Raw genomic sequence first — 26,752 nt, forward strand, 5'->3', positions numbered from 1 at the left:
TAAAAAAATTCCACTAATATCTATGCGCACGTAAGAATGGAAAATGATAAAAGATTATTGCATTTGCAATTTTTAATCCAATAGTTTGAAAGCAACTATTGAATATAATGTGTAGTTAATAACACATTATGGATCGATTACTTTTTCCTACATCAAGGATATTCCGAAAGTTGAATACATGTTAACGTGATAAATGAAAAAAGAAACAGAACGGCTGTTTTATTTTTGAAAAATAAAATTTACAAAAGGATTAAAATAGTGAGTATTTTATTTCTGTAAAATTTGTAATATATATTTTTCATCTTCAAATAATTTATTATTATAATTGTGCAATATAGAAAGATGTATAATTAAAAAGTTCCAATATATCTAAAGATTTTAAAAATATCAGAAATACGGCTATAATGTAACGTTGATGTTAATTTCCAAATTAACAAATTATTTTTGTAATGTTAACTATTTAAATGTAAATGCAATCATTGTTACAGCAGTATTTATTTTTTAAATAAAATTTATCTAGACGAATACAAAAGTTTATAATGCGTCTGTACAAAAGCGTTATAATTTCGTTGTATGAATATTGTAAAAGCAATTCTTTCTGACACATTAATTTGTTAGTGCAAACTTTACAGAAAAAATCAATACTTTCATGTAATATGCACATATGCGTACATACATACATGTGCATAGCGTATTTATTTTCCAATTTTCGAACGTCAACCAATAATTTATTTTACGGGACTTCAGAATGCGGCAACATGTATACTGGCTATTACAATAACTAAACATTGAAAATAAATACGTAAACATATGTTTTTAAACAAAATGTAGGTGCAATTTTAATATTACTTATCAGCATACAGCAATTATGAAAAATCGACAATAGATACTTATATTTGTTATAATAAAATAAATTTTTAACAAAACACTTTTCTGTAAAGATTTTCGTCAACTTTCTTTTTAAAGTCACAAAAACCAGGTAAGGTGCCTAAATACATGTTATCATAACTATATCAACATTTTGATTAATGGAACGAAAGTGCAAGTAGTATTTTGAATGAAAACAATTTTTATATGGAATTTTTTCAATCGGTGTCCCTGGAAACCAGGGCCGCCATAAGATTGGTTCAGAGTGTTTTTTGCAGTTTAAGCCTGTGGTTAACTATTGTAAATTTTTGAGCGCACTGTTTACAAATACAGTAGTTTCTCGTTATATTGCCACCCTCACACGAATTAATTCACCCTAATGGCGCTTCTTCACCATCGACACGGAATCCATAGAGACCTCCACAATAGGAACAGACAAAATTTTTTAGCTAATCCAATATATTACTTATGTCAGAAATGTAGAAACTTTTAAAGTTAGAGATGTTCAAGCTCCTAAATTAACAAATCAGATTCTCTTTCAAGAAGCCAGAATTGGTCATACTCAGTGTGGAGACGTTGACACTATTAGTAAAACGAAACTATTTTGGACCCACCTAAAACAAAAATTCTACTTACCAATGAGTCTACTATATACATAAATATATTTAGCCCTAGAAAAATTTGGAACCGGCTCCACAAATGTTCGCGCCAGCCCTGCTGGAAACTTTCGAATATCGAGACCGCGTTCGAAACGAGGGGAATATAATGGCGGTGGAGAAGCCCCCACCCTGACCTCGTATGGAGAGACAGTCAAGGTGTCAACAGGCGAGGTCGAACAGAGTTTAAGCGATAATTTTTGTCTGTCTATATTTACACGTTTGTTTTACTATTTATCGCTTTGTGCTAGGATATATGAATTGTGGTATTCAGGATACATGCTTTCAAAACAATTGGCGTTTGAGAATGCGACTATTCAAAGTATAGCACGGTGCAGATTTTTTTGACGTGTATGTGTGTATACGTACATAATGTTTTGATTCAATCCCAGCTGAGGTTCTATTGTATCTATTTAGTTAAAGAATGATCTTTGATTTCGTTTAGGTGAAAAAAGTGTAGTCAAGTGTTTCATTTCATTGTCATTTGTCACTATAAAGTCTTTTAACACGATATTTATGAACTGACATTTGTTACAACATTTTTTTATTTGATCAGTGTATAAAATTCTACAAATGGTATGCTTGATGCTTGCATGATCACTGTACAACGTGACTGTGACATTTTGCATGTTGATTACTGTTACTATACAATTATGTTTGTATAACAAGCTAAATAAAATTAATTGTCAAACATTTATGTAAATAATTGTGACATATAGATTTTACTGCATGCCACTAAGTATACGTATAATAATTTGTCTATTTCTTGTTTAATTCTTAATTTTGTATATATTAGGTTAACGAATAATAATATCGCATTGTTTTATTTGTGATGTCAATGTTGTAACTGTATGAGAAACGTAATATGATTTGAATAAAACTTGTATATGTAATTATTTTTATACCAGAAGTTTAAATCAATTACATAATAGTAAAACTCAACTTGTCAGTTTATTTGCTTCATCATGTTTTATAGAATATCATGTACCTTATAGTAACAATTTTATTGTTCTTATATTACAAGAATGTGGTAAACATTACATTGTTTTTATGGACAATAAACAACTATACATTAATTAAAATAACAAAAACTATACTTTTTCAGATATGATCCCTTATATGAGTTCTTTACGATATAATTGCTCAAAAAATAATCCAATGAATGTGGATGATGAACTTTATTGTATCAAACAGTAGCGAGGCGAATATACTGTAATGGGGTGGGCCTCATCCACCACAATATGGATTATTATATGGAGTTGCCTATTGCGGGGCTTCCAGTTAGCTCCGCAAACATCTCCAAAACAAGTTCCATGTGATAAAACAAGAAAAGTTTTTACTGAATCTTGGGGAATAATTAGCGATGGACCCTTAGGTTCAAATTATACTCAAGACTCTCACTGTGAATGGCTTATAAAAGGTAAAACAATATCCTAATATATCTATAACAATGTGTAGTGCGCTCAATTTGTGTATTTATAAGTGTTTAATGTGTATATATTTTGTAGCTAACAACAGCCGTCAATTTATTACATTGAGTTTTCGTACGATGGGAACAGAATGTAGCTATGACTATGTTTTCGTTTACGATGGAGACTCTTTTCGATCTCCACTTCTAGGTAGTTTCAGTGGCAAAACAGAACCACAACAAGTGACATCATCATCTGGTTATGTAAGTGAATATGAAATACTGTGATAATAAATTAAACATGAATAATTCATCTCCTGAGATTATGCAGCAATGTTATCATAAATTTATTTTTTAATTCTGCTCTTTTACAGATGTTGATACTACTATATAGTGATACAAATTATGTTCTGGATGGTTTCCATGCAGAATTTTCAGTTACAAATTGTCCAAACAATTGTACAAATCATGGAAAGTGTATTAATAACACTTGCTTCTGTGAAAATGATTGGGGTGGAAGAGACTGTTCTAGAGCTCTTTGTCCAAATAATTGTAGTTACGGCGGAGAATGTGGTTTAAAACGATGCCAGTGCCATAATGGATATTCAGGACAGTCTTGCTCATTACATAAAACACATCCTGAAGGAAACAAGTATGTTATTAATCTTGCTATCAATTTGTATATACTGCTTCAGTTATTTTGTAATTACTGTATCCCATGTGTAGGTGGCATTGGCTTTCTCATTCAGAAGGTGGGCTAAGGCCACGAGCAGCACATACAGCAGTGTATATAAAAGAAACTGATTCTCTCTATGTATTTGGTGGATATGATCTCAATTATATACTCAGTGATTTGGAAATTTATCGGTTCAGTACAAGTCAGTGGGAAAATGAATATGGTGATGTACTAGGTAAGTAGTAAGCACTAAAATTATTTATTATAGTTATAGAAATTATATTACATTTTCAATTAATCATATATTTTTGAAACAGAAGGCCCCTCATCTGCAGAATATTTAGATCCTATGCTGATCGCTACCGAGTTAGATCGGATAGGAGCGGGTACAAAGGAACTATATGGTCTTCGTACATCGTCCCTTATTTGGAGAGTACTCTACAGTATTAAAGACAATAATACTTTTAGTTTACGTAATCATGCGAATCTAGAAAATGGGCAACACGGTTGGTCTGACTTTAAAAACGGAGCAGAGCGTAAAGAACACGAAAAGAAGATCCCGGAAAGCAGAGAAAACGAAACAAGTAAAAGCACAATAAGAATAGAAAGAAATGACGATCTTAGAAGAAAACATGCTAGACATCCTAAGCCTCGATATGCACAAACAGCAAGGTAACAGTAAGATGTACAATATATTTATTAAACTAATATTAAATCAGACCTCATTGTATTTTTATTTCTTAGACACCGTAGAAACCTCGAAAATTTAGATTTTTATCAAGATTTTCGTGCTACAAATATAAGAAGTGACGTATTAAATTGGGAAAGAGAAAACACTGATGATGTTATTGGGGAGAACATCTTCATTCCAGAACCTAAATCAGAAAAGGATGAATCATTTAAACATGAACCTACGAACCCACCAATCGATGAATTACCTAAACCAAGTCCACGATATGGTCACGCTGCTTGTAGATATGATGGTGAGTTGTGTATTCAATAAATAATAATAAGAAATAATACAATTATAATATCATTTATAACTTGCCAATTATAGGTGGTTTTGTTATATATGGTGGAAAAGTACAAGATGGTTCATTGTCGAATGAACTATGGCATTACAATGTTAATACACGATCGTGGACATTACGAGCTAAAAATTCCCCATTTTATCCACCGCAGTTGACGAGACATACTCTCACTTTAGCAAACGATTATATTTATCTTTTTGGTGGTAGCACAGTCGATGGTGAATTTTCATCGAGCCTATATAAGATTAAATTGAATTTATGTGAGTTTATATAAGAAGTGTACTTGATGTGTTTTGAATAATGCTTTCCAGAGAAAATAATTTTTAATTTATTTTTACATTAGCCGATCCTACAGCAAGTACAGAAAGGTGGAAAGAAGTACATCCTCGGGGAGGAAAAGAATTAGACGTACGTGTAGTAGCACATTCAACTGTATACCATCGTGCTACAAATTCCTTGCTAGTTTACGGGGGAGTAGTAGCTAGCGTAGCACGATTTAGTAAATTGTCAGATAGAATGTTTGTATTTCAACTTGACCGAAAAGTTTGGTCCGAAATTCATTATCCGAGAGCGCATTTAAGGGATACGTACGTGCCGAGAGAACGGGCATTTCATACTTGTAATATTATAGGTAATTAATTGTTTATGTTTATTATTCAAACATTTTAAATAATAAAATATTACAATTTTTCTTAAATTAATCTTGCAGGAAATTATTTAGTCGTATTTGGTGGATATTCTCATAGACATAACAAAGAAGAAATTTGTTACGATAATCAAATGTATCTTTACCACTTAGGCTGTCATGTTTGGGTAAATCATGATGTATTAGGTTTAAATGACAAAGGTAATTTATCACTTTGAAAATACAAATAGAAATTATGTAGAAATTTTATTTCTGTTATCGCTAAATATTTATTGTTATCTATAGATTCCCGGTATCCAAAGCAGCAAGGAGTATTTGCACACGCAGCAGATGTACGAAATGGAAATACTTTGTTGTTAGTTGGCGGGTATCATGGAAATGTAAATGCAGATTTACTCGCATATACATTGCCACCAATGCTTGCACCGGGAGACGAAGATTATGTAGAACCGGAACAAATTTGTTCGAAACATAAAAGTTTGATGGAATGTTCAGCTAATCCGGAATGTGGTTGGTGTTCAGCAGATGAGGTATCTATGCTATAAAAGTGACACAGGTGTATTGAAACGTGCATTCTTAAACTCGTAAATATTCATTCCATAATTATTATTCCAGATATGTTATGGTAGAACGATTGGCAGTAACTGTACAACTAATCTTCAAACGACTCGTTGTCCCGGCGTTTGTCCGGCACTCGGGGACTGCCATTCATGTTTGATACACGGTCAACCTGGTGGTGGATGGGGAACGACTTCTCGTGGCAAGAAATCTGTATCAAATAAGTTGAATCTTGGAACTTGTACTTGGTGTGTCCAAAATGCACGTTGTCACCACAAAGATGATAATTATGGAGTTTGTGGCCTGCGAGATGATACGCCGTTACAAATACCAGGATGGTGGGGTTCGAAGGGCACGGAAATTATTAAAGTCGAAGAATGTCGAGAAATGGATAAAAGACCAGGATTAACATTTTTAAAATATAAGCCACCAGTAAATTTTAGTCAACCCGATTCGGTAACAATAGTCAACGCTACTACAGTGGATTTTAATGTTCCATCTATGCAAGGGGCAAAAACTGAATCTGCCCTGGGTGGAGAAATGATAGCTAGATTAATCGGATTCCTCAGACCACCGCAGTACTTCTGGGATAGTACTGTGGAACATTTAAAAATTTGTGTCAGTTATAACAGTGCAACCCTGCACGTATCAAGGAGCGATGACCCTCAAGAATTGGTAAGTTACATTTTCATTTGAAATTAATATAGAAATCATTTATCTGATATTTATGTTTTTTTTTTTTACTTAATCTGTTAGGAGTTAGTTGCGAATTTAACTGCAGAGACGTCGCAGTGTATTCCAACGAAGTGGCCCGACGGGCACCAAATGATGCTATTACCGGGTCGATATTTGTTAGACTTTGAGTCCAAGAGGATGGTTACCACAAGCTACGCGTACGCCAGTAAAATGGAAATTACTCACAACAAGAAAACCGAGAATCCAAAAGTCTTTACATTTGAATATCTTGAACCATATCAAAATGGATCGTGCCATCAATACAAAAATTGCCTTCATTGTTTAACTGATTCTTCATGTGGTTGGTGTGACATTATTAACAAATGTCTTTCGCGTTCCATCAATGAAACAGAAAGTTGTGCAGCCGACATGGAATGGGATGAAGATGGCAATCCAATTCGTGAATGGCATTATTTAACCATCACTCCTTCAACTTGTGCTAATTGTTCCAATTATATATCGTGCGAATCATGTGTTGGTAGCAATTTATGCGAATGGTGGACGGAAGAAGCTCGTTGTGCTCGAATAGGCAGACTACCTAATGCAGTCGTTAGTCTTGATCAGTGTCCAATCCCATGTAGACAACGTTCAAATTGCACGCAGTGTTTGGACGAACGTGGAAGATGTGTTTGGTGTGAAGCCACACAGGAGTGTTTCTCTTTCTCGGTATACACATCTGAGTACCAGTTTGGTTTATGCCGGGAATGGATGGATCAAGCTGGTCTTATGGGAGTGACATCGAGGTCTGGGTCATCTTTAACAGGCAACGATCAATGCAAAAGCTGCAGTCGACACACGAATTGTTCTAGTTGCTTACATTCGTTGAGCTGCGGTTGGTGTTACAGTTTAGAAAATCCGATCATGGGGGCATGCGTACAGGGAGACTTCAATCAACCACACGTCAATTGTAGCTTAGTCATTAACGAATATCAAAATACTACTTTAGAGTCTGACGAATCTGGTTGGGCCTATGCTCAATGTCCAGACGTCGACGAATGTGATCTAGGGCTACACGATTGTCATCCCAATGCAGTGTGCACTAATACTCATGGTAGTTTCAGTTGTCAATGTAAAAGAGGTTTCAACGGCGACGGCAAGGAGAATTGCACAAAAACTTGTTACGAAAAATGTGTCAACGGTTACTGCAGCGAAGCTCCTGATTATAAATGCGAATGTTACCTTGGGTGGACAGGTCCAGATTGCAGAACAAATTGTGGATGTTACAATCATTCCACTTGCGTACAAGGGCCAGGTATTTGCGACGAATGCCAAGATTGGACTACTGGTAGATACTGTGCAGAATGTAAAGCTGGTAGTTATGGTAATGCTACAACACCGCTGGGTTGCAAAAAGTGTAACTGCAATGAACACGGAGACAAAGATCTGGGAATTTGTGACCGTCAAACTGGCGTATGCTTCTGTCGAGATAATACTCAAGGGGATATGTGTCAACGTTGCAAAAAGGGCTATTACGGTGATCCAAGAGACGGCGGAATGTGTTATTACGGTTGTATGTCACGGGGTATGCTTGGAGGTGAAGGAGCTGGTAAACAAGGTCTTGGTAGCAGACACTCGCAGTTATCCTTATGGGAAAGTCATTTTGGAGATTCACCAACTAGAGAATGTCTTTGGATAGTTAGTCCAAAAACGGATCTTTCGTCTGACACTATGCTTTCAGGAACGCAGAGTGTGATACAGTTCACTATACACAGCGATATCAATGTTAGCTGTCAGGAGAACAGCGTTTATGTGTACGATGGACTTCCTGAATTTGTTTCATCGTCAACCAGTCATCAGAGCCAGCTTCTCGGAGTTTATTGTACAGAAAGCACAGACTACCCTGTAACCGTGGAAGCTAAATCTGGCTTCCTTACCGTCCATTACAAGCAGCTAGACGAAGTGGAGGGGTTTAACGCAAGTTACTTGATAATGACTTGCAATAATTGTCCTGGCAATCGGGAATGTCGTAACGGAAACTGTTTATGTAAAACCGGTTTTGTAGGAATCAATTGCGACATCGAAATATGTCCTAACAATTGCACATCGTCTAAGAAACAAGGAGTTTGCGATAAAGGCTATGGACGTTGTGTTTGCACAGCTGGTTTCGGAGGACGCGACTGCTCGATTAAGATTAAGGAACATCAGTTAATATTCACTGAATTATTTAACTCTGAATACTTAGCCGATCACTTGGATCATCTTCGAAAAACTCTGCCGCGATTTGGTCACACGTTGGTAGCCGACAGAAGGGGTAGTCTATGGATGTTCGGAGGATATTCTCTTAGTCATGGTCCTCTAAATGATATCAGGCTATTCGATACCAAAAATAACACGTGGATGCCAATTACCGTGGAATCCACTTCAGAAGCTTCTATGCCTCAAGGTAGATATTTCCATGCAGCCGAGATTGTCCACAGTAGACAACAGATATATGTTTATGGTGGATTGTCTATGAAAGAAGAAGACATTCAAGGATTGTCGAACAACACTCTGAGCGATTTCTGGAAGTTTAGTTTGCAAAATCAGAGATGGATGCAAATTATGCAGGATGAGTCGAAGAAGGAACCGCCACCATTAGCTGGGCATACGTTAACTTTGCGTAGAAGTGGAGAATCGGAAAGTCTGATATTGATTGGAGGATTCAGTCCTAAGTATGGGTATCTTGACACGGTATGGGAATTCAATTTGGAAACGGAAACTTGGGATACAATAAATACAATTGGGAATGGACCATTAGGTGTTTATGGGCATTCGACCGTATACCATAGCAAGTCAGATAGCTTTTATATTTTTGGCGGATACACTTACGCGATAAACCGAACATTTATTTCTAATAAATTATACGCATTAAATTATAAAACTCGGACATGGTCTGCGCTTCCACCGTTTGACGATGATCTTACCGATGGAAATAGTTTGGTAAGTAAACGATAACTTAATTATACTTCTGAGTATATAAAAATTGATATGGATGATGTTTTATTACAGCCACAAGCTAGATTTCTTCATTCTGCAGTTACCACCGATGAGTACATGGTAATATTTGGTGGTCGTCAGAATCCACATAATACTTCTGACTCGTTGATCGCGTATAAATATTCTTGTAATTTGTGGATTCGTTTAATAACAAAAGATATGGAAGTTATTGGGAGTCCACCGCCGCCTGCATATGCTCATGCAATGACTCATGCTGATCCAGAATCTAACGCTGTGTACGTTGTCGGTGGTTTTGATGGTGGAATCAAAAGTCACGTCACTCTAATAAGCATTCCTGAAGATCTATGCAATCTTTGGACGGATAAAATAACTTGCAGAAAGTATTTTGGATGCTCTTTCTGCTCTGTTATCACAATCAGTGGGACTAATGCTTCTTTCTGTTTTTCTAATGAAGTGTCAGTTAACAAAGATGATAGGTAAATATTGTACTCTAATTAAACTAATAATTTTGGTTTTATTCATCATATATTAAATATTTATTATATGTTAAACATCTGTTTTTAAGATACTAAAGTAATCTCCATTTTAATTTAGATGCGATATTAATGTTACCCAAGCTCAACGATCGAATGGGATATTTTGTAATTCAGAATGGATGGCTAGCAGGAAATGTCAAAATTTTAAAACTTGCACAGAATGTTTAGCAGAATGGCCGTATTATAAAAATGAGGAACCAGTATGTAAATGGTGCACAAACTGTCCCAATGGAAAGTGTATACCATCTGAAAAAGTTTGTGATGAATTAAATAAATGCAGCATCAGACAGATATCTATGACAGATGTAAATCAGTGTGGTGAACGACAGTGTCCAGCAAGTGATTGTGAGAAGTGTAATAGTCTTGAAGGTTGCGTATGGACAAGACAGGTTTTAAAAACATGTAAGTTTTTAACAACAATCAAAAAGTGAAACAACACTTATTAACAGTATTCATCAATTTTTATAAATATTTATAGCTGCATTAGGATTGGCAGTAACGGGCGAACCGGTATACGATTGGAATTGTGTACCAGATTACATTTTCGAGAGGTCAAGCATTAAAATGGGAAGTACGCAATGCGAAAAACGATGTGCGGATCACAAAGATTGCAGAAGCTGTTTAAAGGGTACAGGGGCGGAAGGTGGTTGGCGAGAATGTAGATGGTCGACTCAACTTAATGAAGTAAATGAAATATTTTTAAAAATATTAATGAAATCGTTACGACATTACCTTAATTGATCATTAACAAATTCCAGTGCATTTCTCCATCATATCAACCTCTCTACTGTGCTGGAGGCGTATGCGGTTTGGTGTTGCGCAGTTCGGATATGGATCATTGTCCCGAACCGTGTTCTGTTTTTAAACAATGTAGCACGTGTTTAAAACATTCACACTGTGGATGGTGTTCTTTAGATTCAGCTAATATAACTGGTCAAGGAATATGTACAGAAGGTTCACTTGAAGCACCTACAGATCATCCAGCTGGTGGCACATGTGAAATGTTATATTACCAACAATTCCCTCAAACCGAACCACGTACGTAAAAATAAATTGTTATTTTTTCTTATTGACACTAATTCAATTAAATGGTTACAGCATTCATAACTACGATATTCCCATACTATTTGGCGGAACCAGACAATGTCACAATGTTAATTCCTCATGCATCTCCAAAACCGGTATTTTCTTGGCATTATGTACGGTGTCCTCCAGAAGACGAATGCACTAATGGGCACCATACATGTTCTCCAAAAAGTGAAAAATGTTTCAATTTGGAAGAAGGATTTGAATGCATGTGTGGTGATGGTTATAAAACTGAAACGTAAGTTTGTTTCCTTTTGATTAACTCCAGTATAATTAATTTTAATAAACGAATAATTTATTTTTCTTTCAGTCCGTCGTCGTTTAATGAATTTGGAAGGTGAGATTTTAATTTTAAATTCACTATTTTATAATGTTGTCACGATCATTTTTTGACGTATAAATACTTCACTTTTAGAAAAATTTGTGTACCAATGTGTACACAAGGTTGCGTTAGAGGAACTTGCGTAGAACCAAATGTTTGTCGTTGCGACTTCGGTTACGTAGGTGCTAATTGTTCCATTCAGTGCCAATGTAATGGTCACAGTAATTGTGCGGGCCCAGACAAATTAGACGTCTGTTTGAAGTGTCATAATAACACGATGGGACCACAATGCGACAAGTGTTTGCCATTATTTGTTGGAAATCCAGCTGATAATGGACAATGCGTACCATGCCTCGAGTATTGTAATGGGCATACGCGAATTTGCATTAACGAAAGCATGACTGTACCGGTAATTTCAAAGTTAATTTGACATTTTTAAACTATGCATAAGAATTAAATGAATTATATGAGATACTGTTTATAGGATCCAAATTCCATTGACAAAATGTCTATAGAACTTTTGAAGAAGCAATTGGTCGAAGGTCCGGTAGCCAAAGCAAAATGTGTCAATTGTGGTAATAATACAAAAGGTGATAAATGTGGTGAATGCATGACCGGTTATTTTAGAGGAACGGAAGACCCTCGTGCTGTTTGTCGGCCGTTAGTATTTTTCCTAAGTCTTCTTCTTTAGATAGGATTTATGTTAATGTGTTATTTAAACAAAATTTATAGCTGTGAATGTCATGGGCATGGATTCACTTGCGACCCTGTAACCGGTGAAAAGTGTAATTGTGGTAATAATACAGAAAGTGAACCAGCCTGTGCTAGCGGTCCTATGAAAGGTTCAAATACAGGCGGTCCACCATGCTGGATGGTACAATGCAGCAAGTGTAAAGAAAACTATGCTGGAACGCCAACAATGGGACATCAGTGTTACAAAACAGTGACTGCCGATAACAAAATGTGTTTTGACTCTAAGTTAATAGGTAAGTTATTCACTAAGCAACTGTACTGTACTATTTCACCAATTTCCTTCATATTTTCACTACAAAAGTTTCTGTTATATTCATCACAAGTTTTTTCTGTTATATACATCAATTATACTCGTGCACTATGCACTTTAATTAAGTATTACTTTTCTTAAATTGCTACATTCTATTATATCTGAAGGATCTTATGGTTCGTACTTCTCTCACGATGACTTAAGTGTCTCTGATTAATATTTATACATTGTGTATGATAATACATTCTCTTGATCTATTCCAGATGAGTGTAAAATGAAGCCAAAACCATTGAATCCCGGCCAAACGGTGTTTTATATGATACAACCTCGTTTCATGAACGTAGATATTAGAGTTATGGTAGATGTAACTCAAGGAGCTCTAGATCTATTTCTCAGCCCTCGTGACGACTCTTTCGTTGTTTCTTTAAACTCAACAACAGGTTATCAAGATGTACGTACTTCAAATATTTCCTTTAAGATATCGAGGTTGCTTTGCACTATTTTACCTTGATATCAATTTGTCTTCAGGTTGAATTGGACCGCAGATTTGTGTGGCATAAAGACTCTCACAGTACGTGGTTGGACGAACATACACGTAGCCGAATGAGAATCGTCGAATTCCATCCGCGAAATACATTATTCGCACCCAATGCTACTACTACAGAACCAACCTGGAACACTGGTCCTCAATACATCGTGATGGAATGCTACGCAGAAGGTTTGGCTACTTTTTTAACAATCGAGAACAGAAACACGTTCTTGGTCGTAAGGAACCTCACAAATCGTTTGGTGTTAACTTTACCGCAAGATAAACACGAACTTCATCAAACGAAGTTCCATATTGCGTTGAGAGCAATTGATCCCATTTACCCGGAGACGAGTGCACGAGCCGCGTACGGGATGATCTTTTTCCGACAGGATCAACTTCATATCGACCTTTTTGTCTTTTTCTCCGTGTTCTTCTCCTGTTTCTTTTTATTCTTAGCCGCCTGCGTAGTCGCTTGGAAAACGAAACAAGCCGCCGATGTACGTAGAGCACGTAGAAGACACGTTGTTGAGATGTTACATATGGCTAAGAGACCTTTCGCTTCGGCTACCATCATTTACGATCGTGATGGTAACGACTGTAGTCCAAGTTCACCTCAGCGGAAAAGTAGACGTAATAAATTAGTTAACTTTCACAGTGATGTGAAACCGGTGGCGGTTGAGCCTACTGATGACGGCGTTGCAGCTGTAGCCACAGTCTTTATCAGGTTACCAGGTGGTAGACAGGCTCCTGTTAAATTGGCACTTGGCAGCTCGTTGATACTGTTGACCAGAGTGTATCCGGTCAACAGTAGGGTGTTCCTAAGGCGTAGAAACAGTCACGCGTTAAACTGAGCTTCTTTCTGTAAAAACATCTTTCTGCTATCTTTAAGTCTGCTTAAGCTCTCGGAAGAAAAAAATGTAGTGGTCATTTTTTATTTTTGCTAATCGTTCTTCATTGATCTCAAACTTCTGTTTTAATGATCGATCTGTTTATATTATCTGCATCACTGTGCATATTAAAGCATTTCCTGCGAACAGCGTACGTCATTAAATTTTTGTATAAATTTAAATCCGTGATTTTAATCGTAAAATTTTAACGAATGATATTATTTACTATACGTGTACGTCATCGTCGACATTGTTCAATGTTCGCCAGTAATATGAACTTTTTAGTATAATGGTTGTATTATAGTCGCAAAGAAACAATTGTAAGGGTATTTAAACTAAGTAATAATTATTGTATGTATACATATAGTGTCATACCATTCCATGACGAGACTGTATGTTTGTACATAAGGATCTGTAATTATGTATTAATTCGTAATTTACACACTTTTGTAGAACCATTTTATGTAACAGGACATGGTTTTGTGTCTTGGAACATTTATAGCTACTTTCAGCGGAAAGTGAATTATTTTATTGAGTCGTCTTAAAAAAAAATTTATAGAATCATGTATTGAGAGATACGAACAAAGAAAAATGTGAAGGCAACTGCAAGTATTATTTCTTGTTAGCAAGATATTTGTTCATAATATTTTTTGTGACTTCTTCAGAAAGTACATTTAAACTCTCGCAAGTGATACAACAGTAAACAAATTCTTTTTATATTTCAAAGTTGCTTGCAGAAAAATTGTATAATATTGCAGTATTGTAACTTTGCAACATTGTATGTGAAATTTTTTATTGGCCAAATGCAAGAATATTTTAGAGACAACTAATTTTATTGTCATAAGGTATTAAAGCATCAGTCGTTGAACAAATTGTAAAGCTTAAAGTGATAATATTGCAATGAAGATTTCTTTGCGATTACTTTTAATATAATGAAAATTGCAATAATAATCGCATGCCAATCAACGCAACTGGCAGATAGGGTGATTTTCAAATACGGTGTGTATGCGTAAACATATGGTCATGTGTGACTTAGTCTTTTCTTAATTAAGGAGAAATGTAAGAAAAGTGTGTCATGCTACATTAAGCTTTTCGTCTTAAGGAAGAGAAGGATACGTTGCATCTGACCGTATATGTATGTATGTATGCTGTTAGAAGTATCATAAGCGCTGCCATTTGAAAACAAGTTGTGTCCGGATCATTTAAAAATTAACAGTATTAGAAGAGTTGGTTAGAAAGAAGCTCGATAATGTGTGAGTCGAAAAGGTTCCTATACCAAAACAACAAAAAAAAAAGAACTGATGAGGAATAAGGAGCGCCGTAGCATTAACGATATCTATATTATTTATATCAAGAAACAATAAGGATGTAAAGGATTTTAATTAGAGCAAATTGTAAATACAGAAGATGCACATTGCAGATATTTATCGACACCGTATAATAACTTCTAATTGTAAAATAATATATTAATAGCATGATCATCAATATCGCCTCGAATTTGATGGAATAGAAAAGAAAATGTGTCCTTTATCAAAGATGATGAGCCAAGGTTACGTATTAATCAAAACGTATAGATAAAATAGGATTTTGTCATAATGATATTATAATAACGCGTACTAATTAAGAATTGTAATAAGCGAACTAATCGAGAAAGTGAGCCATGTAGCGACATAGATGTAAATATCATGGAGGCGTTTACTCTTTTTCTTTTTTTGCTAAACTGTTACGCGATATCAAACGAGTTTTAATATATATTCTGTACAGAGTGTTTCTTGGGATAGTTGTTATCACAGTTCGAATATTTCTCACTGTATTTCTAGAAGAAGCTCTCAAAGCTTTATATTGTATAGTCTTATCAAATTTTTCTTACATAATTAATTCTTATCGATGTTACATCTGTAAGTCACTATCGGGGTGAAATTTTAATGCATTTATTTTTGATAAAATAATATAGAATCAATAATATTTTCTGTAGATACAGTGTGAAATTTTTAAGCTGTTTTTGGGAGCACCTACGTGTGTGACATTTATATGTTAGAAAAAAAATGCACGGTTGTTCCTTGATGGGGAACGTGGTACACTGAGCAATTGTTAAGTTCGCACGTATAAGAATGCAACATGTCCTATCTGTTGAATTTCGAAATTTATTTTCTTCTTCATGGGTCTTGTCATTACGTTCGTATCATATAATGTTCTGTTACCTATTCACAGGTAATCGTTTACCTTCATGCGACCAACTATCCTAACTCTTCATCAGCGAAATTTGCGCAAAAGTCTGTAAGCATATGTATAAGATATAAATTAACGTATATGTACATTTATATAGATCTACATGAATAGATATATATATACGTGAATATATGTATATTACACAATTTATATATATTACACGATGAATGTATAATTCTCGGTTGTACAGATCTGAGCGTTATCTCCAAAATGTTCTATTTTATATATAATTATTACATTGCATTCAATGTAAGCGATATCTTCCAATGCCGGCATTGCATCGCGTTGATAAAAACGTTTGTAACATTATGAGACACCGTCGTTTATAAAATATAAAGAAAAGGTTGTGAAGTCCGGGTACTGGTATCCCTATGAGGGTTTTACCGGTTTCTCATGGATTTATTTGTATTATGGGGAGGAATATCAGGTTGTGCTAATGAAAAATAATGAATTGTATTGAGACAGCTTTAATAAACATGTGTAAAATTGGGTTTCACCTGATGATTTTTTATTGAATCTATATTTTATACTCTGCATGTAGTAATTATAATGTATAAGCAATGAAAATATATCATGTAAGCATAGACATAAAGATGCGTGTACATGTGAATATATCTTGTTGCTATAGTAACCATATGTCAAAACACTACAAAACTTTGCACAGGATCGAATTTGTACACGTATAGCATGTTTACTTTACACAATGCCAAATATATAGTGATCTTGCATGAAAGCACAAAGGAATTTGTGTATATATTTGCATACCAGTTAAGGTGATAGAAAGTGTAAAATGAGATTCAAAATATCTGCACAAAACCGTAATGGTCATAAACGTTTGGTAACATGTGTAGCATGGAGCTCTGCAGAAGAAATTTATTCTTGCGGGTATGTTTATTTGTTTATAGCAAATTTTGTAAGTTACTATAATAGATCACCTTCTTTTTACAGCGAGGATCATTTATTAATATCCTGGCACTTAGAAGGTGGAATTGCACATTCTAACGTTGTCACTGAATTTCCTGATGATTTTTATCCTACTGATATGCAATGGCATCCACGACCGAATTATGCGCTGTTAATTACTAAGAAGCAATCATTAGATGTACTTTTAATTACCACAGCAGATGGTATTTAAATAATTATAATTATCAAAACACATACAATGAAAATTCTAAAGCAATGTTACTTCTTTGTTACGTGTAATAGTTTTGTTTCATTGATATGTTTATTACAGGAAAGTATCATTTAGTGAATAAAAATGGACGTATAGAAAAGAGTGTAGATGCTCATAAAGGAGCAACTACTGTAGGCAGATGGAGCAGTGATGGCTCTGCACTTCTGACTGGTAATAGAAATATTTCAAATGAACTAATTATTGTTTAATTAATATTTTGCTCTAATTTCAGCTGGTGAAGATGGTTTGATAAAAGTTTGGTCACGCAGTGGCATGCTTCGTTCTGTTGTTGTTAGAGGAACATTTCCCATTTTATCAGCTGCTTGGAGTCCAGATTGTATGACAGTATCATATTCTCAGGGTGTTTATCTAACTTTCCAGTCACTTAATTCTAATTCTAAACCTCGCAAGGTAAAGCATTTCTTTAAACTTAAACAATTGTTTGTAATTAATAGTGATGCTTGAACAAAAATTTGATAGTTATTAGCACATGATGGTCTCATTTTGGTTTTATGCTGGAATCATACACATGGATTAATAATCTCTGGTGGAGAAGATTGTAGATACAAGGTATATACACATGTTAAGTAAAAACTGAATCATGTTATTGAAAAATTTATTCTTTTCAAGGTATGGGATCCTAATGGCACTCAACTGTTCTCTAGTAATGCAGGAGACCATCCTATTACAGCAGTGAGTTGGAGTCACTCTGGAAACTATTTTGCTGTTGGATCATTTAATACAGTTAAACTTTGTGATAGAACAGGAGTTAGTTTGTTTCTTTTATTATTTACATGTCCATATTTCTTTTCCACTAACGTATACATATTTTTCAGTGGTCTCATTCATTAGAGAAAGTCAATTCTGGAAGCATTTACAGTATTGCCTGGTCGAGCGATGGCACTCAAGTCGCTATGGCTTGCAGCAATGGAACAGTACTAACAGGTCACATAATAGATAGGTATTAAAATACATTGAAACTGAATTCTCTTAGATATTGAATTCGCAATGAATGTGTTCCTGATATCGCCAAATACTGCATTTACAATGACTATATCTATTTTACAAAAACAGAAGATTGGAATGGAACAACTATGAAGCTACATTAGTTAAGAGAAAAGTAATTGAAATCAGAGATGTTGGTAATGAAATACGAGAGACACTGGAGATATCTGATCGAGTAGTGCAATTAGAGTTCGGTTTCGACCATTTAGTTGTTATTACACCTGCACAGTGTCACATTTACTCGGTAACAAACTGGAATACACCTGCTATATTCGATTTGAAGAATACTAGTATATCAGCGGTGCTTTTAGCGGAGAAGTACATATCAATTACATTATGCTACAAAGGAAATTAAAGTGAAAATTTCATATGTATTATTTTACAGGCACTTTTTATTAGTTGAGTGGAGTAGTGTATTATTGTACAGTTATCAAGGCAGGCTATTAGGAACTCCAAAATGGAAGGGAATGACGCAAGAACGACTTTACCCGTTATGCACATCATTGTGTTCTGACACTCTAGTTATAAGATCACAGAGCAACGAAAAATGTATGAAAAAATATACAAGAGAATATTTCTATACACCATTACTCATAAGTATTTTCCTATCGCTAAACAATATACATATTTTTTGAACATGTAAAAAGATAAATGAAGAAATACTTTTGAGTGATGATGTACATGCACATTTACAAACATTATCTTTTAGTGCTTCATGTTTTGGAAGTGGCTTATAATAAACCTATAGTAGAAAGTCAACCTTACACGCATCTTCAAAGTATTACAAGGGTTGCATTGAATCATGTTGGTGGATTAGTTGATCGACAAGTAGCATTAATTGATGCAAATAAAGATTTGTTTCTGGTGTCTATACGTACTACTGGTTTTGGGAGAGTATGTAAAATAGGTATGTATTTTTAAAGTACGTTTTAATGCAGAGTAACAATATTACAATATTGTAAGAGTTACAATATTTTTATAATCTTATTTCTTATTTTTAGCGGCTATGACACAAGACATTGCATGGGCAGCCGATGCAAATGTTTTAGCGGCAATGTTGGACGCAACATTATCTGTATGGCTGTGTCCCAACTGTGTGCACTATAGTGATCGTAAAATTATACGAAAAACAAGAATTGATAAAGAAAGCAGGTACCACTATTCATGTCATTTTATGAGACATAATGCATTTGTTCTTATTAAAAATAATTTCTTGTTAACATTTTTAGTGAATTCGGTAAGCAACCAAGTATAGCAAACGTGTATAATGGTATGGTAATGGTAAGACGCGGTGATGGAGCATTAGTAGCTTCTTCTTTTTATACTTTCTTTATTAGTCTTCAGCAGCATATTTTAAATAAAAGATGGAAAGAAGCATTGTCCCTCTGTCGAATTGCTCAGGTAATATCCTTTTCTTTTTTTTTTTAAATAACAGTTATTCAAAATTAAAAAATTATTCCTAGAATGAAATATTATGGACTTGTATGGCCGTTATGGCGACTGATGACAAAGAATTGGATGCTGCTGAAGAAGCATACGCAGCAATCTCCAGATACGATAAAGTCGATTATATTCAGTACATTAAGGTAATACTTGAAAACATATCTGTTTTACAAATTAATCATTAATTTTTTATTTAAAGAGTCTACCAAATAAAACTGAGAGGTTAGCAGAAATGGCACTGCTGTCAGGGGACTTATTAACTGCAGAAGGCATACTTTTACAAAATGGATTAATTGAAGAAGCTATACGAATTAATATTGAAGTATACAATTGGAATAGGTATTTTTCATTCTGTTAATTTATTATTAGGACTCAAGATTTCTTAAAGCTTCATACCTTTTTACAGATCACTAATAAAATTTTGTACCTTCTTTCAGAGCATTAGAATTAGCAATCAGACACAAGAAATATCAAGATGAGGTATTAAATACAAGAAAGAAGTATCTTCAAGTTATTAAAAAGGAAGAGACAAATCAAAGTTTCCTTGCATATATGGCTAATGTTGCTAAATCACAAGTACATTAAATTATTTTATTTCAATATTGCACAGTTTCCAACTTATGCACTTAATATTACATATTTTTGTTAACTAGTGAGAAACTGTTTTCACTAGGAAGCTACCAAAAAGCCTACCTACAAACCAGATGAAATCGATTTGCCAGCAGCAGAAATACAAAAGCAGGAAACCTTGGATCAAGAAATGGATATGTGAAAGCGAAACACTAGCTACGTTTATACGAATTATTTGTTAAAATATGTGAAATTGAAATACAACCAACCAGTATTGCAAAATGTTTCATTTGAAAAGTCTATTAATTGTTAATATAAAATAAGCAACATTACAAACAGTTTCGCTATAAAAAGGTTAATTAAATTCAAAGATGTTTGAAAAGTTTTTATATAATTATATTTACTACATATTACAAAACTAATAGTTTTAAAAATATCGAGATCGTGGCGATTATTAAGATAGTAATCATAAATAACAGTACAAGTTTCCACGAGTACCACGGCGTCTCTTTCGTGGGAGGCCTGTATCGTGTTGCTAAAGCGGACTGAAATGAACAATACATCTTATCTTAAAACATATTGTTTCAATTTCATTGAGTTGAAAGTTTATATTAATATGCGTACTTTTGTACTCTAAAATCTGAATAATTCTGAATAAATCTGAATAATTTTTAAAACTAGTTCAAATTTTCAGAACAAAATACATCAACTCGTTTCTTACCCATCCTCCATTGGCCTGTATCCACACAGCGAGATCCTCCTCCAGAACATCCGTCATACCTGGAATTAAGAAACGTACCAACTGATATTTGATTAATTTTATTCAACCTTACCTACTCTTAAGGAACAACGAATTCTATTATAATTTTAAAACAGTTAATCACCTCTTTGTATGGCAGGTAGGAATTCAGGTTTTCCCTGACGCACACAATCCACTGCAATGCCACCAGCAATCGCGTAAAGGGCTATTACTTTGCTCCAGGTCATCTCTCCATTCCTGATCATTTCCCTGGAGACGTCGACGATGGCCTCACTGGCTGATTGTTCAGAGGAGAAATTACCACATCCAATTTGTCGTGCTACACGGTTGAATAAGTTCGGATGCATTTTTTCAAGCTCAGCTCCTATCGATATTAATTCTGGATAAACTTCTCCTACAACCGCTCCCCCGGGAAGCAGCATGACGCTTCTCATTCTCTTTAGTCCAAGTTTCCGGTGAAAGATCCCAGATCGTTTTAAACGATTTCGAATGTATTGGGCGCATAATGAAGATCCCTGCCAGAAGTTAGTTTAAATTACGTTCGATCGAAAATATTAAACTTTTTATGATTTTGAAGTTTGGAAATTTGAGAATTAAAAAATTTGTCTGCTAGGCTCTACTATGGACCTAAGTATACTGAAGACACTATGGACTGATAATAAAGGATCCTGTCTTATGAAACTAATAATTCACGTTGTTCCCAACGAACCTATTAATTACTGTATCTATCATTACTAGTCTAAAAGTACTGACTAATTGTGAGGAATGCTTAGAAATAGGCAAAGCTGTTATACACTTCAAGGCACTAAAATACGTAAGAAGGACCCATTTCATGTATCTCCTCCAAATATCAGAATTGCAGTTATTTAATCGTGACACTTAAATTACAGTGACATAATATGGCTACCTGAGAAACCGTGAGCTCAACAGAAGCTGAAACAGTCCTCCACCGTATCGTATGAGATATTTTCCTGGTAACAACGTCGCTGACATTGCTGAATCTCCTCCGCGCGGAATCGACCACGTGGAAAGGCGAGACTTCTTGATTGTTAGCGACCGGAAAGGCAGCTAAATTCGAATGCAGCGATAAAGCAAGGCTGTTTCTGCGATAAGGCTGCGTTATGTTCCCAGTATTGTCCTCCAAGCCGCGTAGAGATCCAACGAGTCCAGACATCGAGGAATCCTCTGTGTGTTCGTGCCATTCAGGCTTCTCAGGCTTAAAGAATTTTAATGATCGTTAACCAAAAAAAACATGACACCTCATTTCTCGGTATAAATTCTCCTTTACATGTATGGAAAAGGAACGAAATAATCAGTTTCTTGGAACTTTAACACTTTAAATACTTGTTGCTTGAGGTATCTTAATGTAAATTTTTGGCTTGGCTGATTATTTCGAGAGTTGAAGATTTTTAAAATTGTAAAGCGACGTGATGTTAATTAATAATTTAAATTAGAGTAGTTACTCGATATGTACCTTGAATTTAATATGTATGGAAAGTAGTTTTAGTCAAGTTTATCTACGAAATTACGAATCGGTTTTAAATAGCTGACCGCCAGTATTTTTCTTAACCCGTAACTCGTACGGTGAAGTTTATCAGTCCTCAGTAATTTCACTTTTCAAAAAATTAAAATTCAACTAGTTTTTAAACGAAGTAATACACGTGCACAATATATTTCTTAACTCATTATTTATATATTTCTAAGCATTTTTATAGATACCAGTATACTTTTATTTGATTAAATAATCATTGTACTAGTTGAGGGTGTATAACTAAAATTATAAATATATTAATTGTAGACATATGGAAACTAGCTGTGGAGCACATGCGAGCCTACTTGTGAGGGGAAGAGCACCTCAAGGTCCCAATATACTTTTAATTTAATTAAATAATCATTATACTAGTTGAGAGTTTGTGACTAAAATTGTATATATTAATTATAAACATATGGAAATAGCTGTGGACCACATGTGAGTCTGCTTGTGAGAAGAAGAGCACTTCAAGGTTTCAATACATTTTTAATTTAATTAAATAATCATTATACTAGTTAAGGTTTTGTGACAAAAATTATAAATATATTAATTGTAGGCACATGGAAATTAGCTGTGGACCACATACTGCTTGAAGCAGGGCTCAAGGTCCGAACATCCTCCCTTTATGGTGATCATGGGAGGCGTTACGAAAGAGAATCGATAGAATCTTCTGTCCTTACTACCACAATTGCGGCGGTACGTTCACACCAGGTATCGTACGCAATTATTATTCAACCGGCGTGTATGCTTGTTGTTATCTTGCCTTATTTGACATGCTCCACGGCGCTTTGTATGCCGCCCGCTAGACACACTCCCATTGTGTGCATATTACTCATTCCTATTCCATCATTTGCCCTTCTTAACGAGTCGGATCAAACGTGGCGTGTGTCGTTTCTAAATTAGCGCAGATGGCGAGCTGGCACACACGTGAAATCATGGCCCGTTGAATCACTTAACAAGGTAATTAACGAGTTCTTTGTCAGCGTAGGTCAGCGATAAACGAAAGCGTTTAAAACGCATTAGCCGTGTCGTAATGGTCACCGGTAATTGGAGAAATTTAGGATAATTATGAAACGGGAATGCAATTGATATTTCAGTAACCGGGTAGACGATGCTGTGCGACGGTCTTTGTAGCAATTAAACGGGAATGCTGGTTGATTTTCAATTAAAATTCAAGGAAAATGTAATGTAATGAAAGTATGAGTTTAAGTTAATTACTACAAGCTTAAGGTTAATTCAAGGGAAGTTTTTTGATTTTAATATCCAGATAAGAAAGTTATAAACTTTTTGGTAGTAAGATTGTAAATTGCTATTAAGCTGATGGTTAGCTCAAGAATGTGCAGATGTAGGTTTATTATGTTTAATCATTTAAGAATTTTAGGACCTTGAGAATTTGAAATTAAAAAACTTGGGAATTAAGAGTCGAGGTACGGATTTTTAAAATCTGAGAGTTTTGACGTTTGAGAAGCTTAAAAATTTAGAAACCTAGAAATCACAACAGGTAAAAAATGAGCTTCAAAGTGTCTACTTCCGTATCGATTAAGTGTTATCAATTATTAATGACGTTCACTGATCAATTATCGTTTGAGTGTCTACGTGATGAGTTTTGATTGTTTCCCACGCACTAATCCCTCATTTTAAAACAAAATAAAATTATGAAATTTCTACCCATAGAAATATTACACTTGCAAGCATCCAAATTTACAAACTTTAAAATTGACTAATTTGAAAGATTAAAATTTTGCAAATATACAAAATGAAACATCGAAAATAAAAATATTAAATTTGCGGGACCAGAAATTCAAAAACCCAGAAAATTCATCTAACGTAACATATTTGCAAATTAATTAGCCATTAGTGCCCATTCCTGATATCGAGTTCAACGACCAATCGAAACAATACACCGTTGTACACTAATTGCCACAAAAAACTCGTAATGATAAAGATTACAAGAGAAGTCTGTGTAAGATATTAAAGAAAAGATTTGAATTAATTTACCGCTGCGGGTGTCATTTCCTGTTGGACCACCAATCGAAAGTCCGGCATCATTGTAATTAACACGCTCCCGCCTCATTACTCACTGTCATCTAACTTGTTCCACATACACATTATATGCGTAACATGTTCCTGAATTATCGCTTATCAACGGTGAGGCTGCTGGCCGGCCGATTATCGTTCGTGGAGTGTGCGCAACGGCGTGTTAAATCGTTTGTTTTATCAATTTCCAAGGCTTATTTCCGCGCCACAATGATCCCGATAATGAGCACGTACGTCATTTTTGCATTTTTGCATTTCTTTCCTGACCGACGCGAGGAGAGCCGCGAGTTCGAGTCACGAAAGACGATCCTCGCGTCTATCGCGTTGAAAGCGAAGTCTTGTTCTTTTCAATTGAAAAAGGAACAAAACAGATGATAATTATGCACTTTACATGACTACGTTTGTACACGTTGAATTTGCGAAAGACGATGAGTGTTTTGAGCTTCTGTAATTGGTGGAGTGTCTTCTTCAAATTGAGCAAATTAATTATTGTTTTCAGAGTGACTGCTGGTTGTTTTGGTAGTTATGTAATTCGTAGAGTGGATTGTTTATGACTCTTGTTATATTGCCATATTTGCATGGACTTAACTCGGTAATTTAGTAATTTTCAAGGTTAAAGTTTGAGTTAAAGTTTATGTACACACTGTACTTTTAAATTTTATTATCTCACTTTATTATTCATAGAGTCGGATTGTTCAGGACTCTTGTTATATTGCCACTTTCGCATGAACTAGCTAGGTAATTTAGTCATTTTTAAGGTTGAAAATTTGAGACTTTATATACACACTGTACTTTTAAATGTTATTATTTTACTGTATTATTCATAGAGTCGGATTGTTCAGGACTCTCGTTATATTGCCACCTTAACATGAACATAGTAGCTTGGTAACTTAGTAATTTTCAAGATTAAAATTTGAGACTTTATGTACACACCGCACTATTAATTTTTATTATCTAACTTTATTCTTCATAGAGTGAAATTGTTTATGATACTCTCGTTATATTGCCACCTTAACATAAACTAAGTAGCTTGATAATTTAGTAATTTTCAAGGTAAAATTTGAGACTTTATGTACACTGTACTATTAAATTTTATTATCTAACTCTACTGAGAGATCATAACGTTCGTTATTATGTACTTCTATGACCAACGAAGTCATTTATGAAGAAAATCTGTAATTACCGTAATTAGTATGCATTTATTCGTTGTGCAGTTGTACTGTTTCCTGAAACAAGATGTACTTTTGATTTCTTTTTCTGTATATTGCATCACTTACGTAAGAGAGAAAAAAGTGTATGAGATAGAAACAAATTTCTTAGATTATATCGATTTAAATTGCAATATGAAAAAGAAGGAATGGAAGAATTATCGCGAGTAGACATAATTAACTGTTTTTTAATATTGTGATATAATGAACATCAAATTGCAATCATTAGGATGTCAATCATAAAAAGAATTTGTAATTTTATCTTAAAGTTTTATTTTGAAACTACAAATAATTATGTTAGACATTTTATGTAATTTTAACTTGGACATCAAATTGCAATTATTAAGATGTCAATCATAAAAAGAATTTGTACTTTTACCTTACAGTTTTATTTTGAAACTACAAATGTTAGAAATTTCATGTAATTTTAACTTGGTCGTTTAATTAGCCGATCCAGCTTGTTACAGTTGAAAACGAAACTTAATTAGACGAAGGTAAATGAAAGAGATAAATTAATCGCTAATTGGTTTGTTTAGCACAGCAATTAGTAAAGTCTTAAAGAGCTACTGGAACGAAAATGGAATAAGAGTGCCTTTAATAAATTATTGAACGAACCTGTTTGTGTCAGGAATATTAAGCAAACCTATATGCAAATTTATCACATTAAATTTTTAATTTAAAATTAAAAATAACTCTTGACAATAATGTAATATTTCCTTGGATACTATGTCATTAAAGTTTTAATTACACAGGGATTAAGAATAGAGATTACAAAAGTAGTTACTGAAGAATTATTGTAATTTATAGCAATGAAAACCGAGCAAACAAACAACGTACACTTGAGGACAGGTATTAATCATCGCATCACAGAGATTAGACTTCATACGAATTTTCTTATTATGCAAAGCATCTCACGTA

General features: G+C 34.5%; 3 protein-coding genes and 1 long non-coding RNA gene across 12 annotated transcripts in view; 3 read left to right on the forward strand and 1 right to left on the reverse strand.

Moving 5' to 3' along the window:
- The first annotated feature begins 55 nt into the window (after positions 1-55).
- On the forward strand, positions 56-16,602 carry Megf8 (multiple EGF like domains 8). Of its 5 annotated transcripts, none has more exons than XM_076530987.1 (24): positions 56-2,099; positions 2,629-2,943; positions 3,032-3,195; positions 3,306-3,583; positions 3,658-3,842; positions 3,925-4,279; positions 4,352-4,590; positions 4,665-4,898; positions 4,982-5,269; positions 5,348-5,485; positions 5,570-5,814; positions 5,900-6,517; positions 6,599-9,496; positions 9,566-9,990; positions 10,109-10,452; positions 10,529-10,734; positions 10,809-11,088; positions 11,149-11,374; positions 11,447-11,473; positions 11,552-11,867; positions 11,943-12,118; positions 12,191-12,444; positions 12,725-12,912; positions 12,990-16,602. In XM_076530987.1, the coding sequence occupies exons 2-24, from the start codon at positions 2,739-2,741 to the stop codon at positions 13,839-13,841; spliced, it is 9,141 nt and encodes a 3,046-aa protein (XP_076387102.1). In that variant the 5' UTR covers positions 56-2,099; positions 2,629-2,738; the 3' UTR covers positions 13,842-16,602. The 5 variants fall into 5 exon arrangements, with proteins under 5 accessions (XP_076387102.1, XP_012151085.2, XP_012151084.2 ...); XM_012295695.2 differs by having other exon boundaries at positions 56-1,968; XM_012295694.2 differs by having other exon boundaries at positions 56-1,874.
- LOC100876595 (apoptosis regulator BAX) lies at positions 15,579-25,821 on the reverse strand. 2 transcript variants are annotated; one of them, XM_012295699.2, is made up of 5 exons: positions 24,588-25,821; positions 21,966-22,274; positions 21,183-21,573; positions 21,020-21,100; positions 15,579-20,843 (listed from the first exon to the last, which is right to left on the reverse strand). In XM_012295699.2, the coding sequence occupies exons 1-5, from the start codon at positions 24,636-24,638 to the stop codon at positions 20,608-20,610; spliced, it is 1,068 nt and encodes a 355-aa protein (XP_012151089.2). In that variant the 5' UTR covers positions 24,639-25,821; the 3' UTR covers positions 15,579-20,607. The 2 variants fall into 2 exon arrangements, with proteins under 2 accessions (XP_012151089.2, XP_003707726.3); XM_003707678.3 differs by having other exon boundaries at positions 20,673-20,843; positions 21,020-21,078; positions 24,588-25,799.
- Oseg5 (intraflagellar transport protein Oseg5) lies at positions 16,850-20,978 on the forward strand. Of its 4 annotated transcripts, none has more exons than XM_012295698.2 (16): positions 16,850-16,991; positions 17,055-17,233; positions 17,341-17,451; positions 17,513-17,691; positions 17,761-17,850; positions 17,911-18,048; positions 18,117-18,241; positions 18,355-18,603; positions 18,671-18,834; positions 18,995-19,192; positions 19,287-19,437; positions 19,515-19,686; positions 19,749-19,871; positions 19,928-20,067; positions 20,166-20,304; positions 20,382-20,978. In XM_012295698.2, the coding sequence occupies exons 1-16, from the start codon at positions 16,897-16,899 to the stop codon at positions 20,382-20,384; spliced, it is 2,256 nt and encodes a 751-aa protein (XP_012151088.2). In that variant the 5' UTR covers positions 16,850-16,896; the 3' UTR covers positions 20,385-20,978. The 4 variants fall into 4 exon arrangements, with proteins under 4 accessions (XP_012151088.2, XP_076387111.1, XP_076387112.1 ...); XM_076530996.1 differs by having other exon boundaries at positions 20,402-20,978; XM_076530997.1 differs by lacking the exon at positions 19,749-19,871 and having other exon boundaries at positions 20,402-20,978.
- The window catches only part of LOC105663876 (uncharacterized), a 59,822-nt gene continuing 55,343 nt past the window's right edge, over positions 22,274-26,752 (forward strand). The window contains exon 1 of the long non-coding RNA XR_013037960.1: positions 22,274-23,300. This is a non-coding gene — a long non-coding RNA (uncharacterized LOC105663876). The remainder of the gene's footprint in view (positions 23,301-26,752) is intronic.

Source organism: Megachile rotundata, chromosome 4 (assembly GCF_050947335.1).
Source record: "Megachile rotundata isolate GNS110a chromosome 4, iyMegRotu1, whole genome shotgun sequence".
NCBI lineage: Eukaryota > Metazoa > Arthropoda > Insecta > Hymenoptera > Megachilidae > Megachile > Megachile rotundata.

Bases quoted from the DNA above. Each gene is read 5' to 3' on its own strand.
- Megf8 (XM_076530987.1), top strand. From the start codon at position 2,739: ATGGGGTGGGCCTCATCCACCACAATATGGATTATTATATGGAGTTGC. The intron at 3,843-3,924 runs GTAAGTAGTAAG...TTTTTGAAACAG, and splicing joins TGAATATGGTGATGTACTAG to AAGGCCCCTCATCTGCAGAA. The intron at 5,815-5,899 runs GTATCTATGCTA...TTATTATTCCAG, and splicing joins GTTGGTGTTCAGCAGATGAG to ATATGTTATGGTAGAACGAT.
- Oseg5 (XM_076530995.1), top strand. From the start codon at position 16,897: ATGAGATTCAAAATATCTGCACAAAACCGTAATGGTCATAAACGTTTG. The intron at 18,242-18,354 runs GTATTAAAATAC...TTACAAAAACAG, and splicing joins ACAGGTCACATAATAGATAG to AAGATTGGAATGGAACAACT. The intron at 20,305-20,401 runs GTACATTAAATT...TGTTTTCACTAG, and splicing joins CTAATGTTGCTAAATCACAA to GAAGCTACCAAAAAGCCTAC.
- LOC100876595 (XM_012295699.2), bottom strand. From the start codon at position 24,638: ATGATGCCGGACTTTCGATTGGTGGTCCAACAGGAAATGACACCCGCA. The intron at 22,275-24,587 runs GTAAATTAATTC...AAATTCTTTAAG, and splicing joins AGGAAATGACACCCGCAGCG to CCTGAGAAGCCTGAATGGCA. The intron at 21,574-21,965 runs GTAGCCATATTA...AACTTCTGGCAG, and splicing joins TTGAGCTCACGGTTTCTCAG to GGATCTTCATTATGCGCCCA.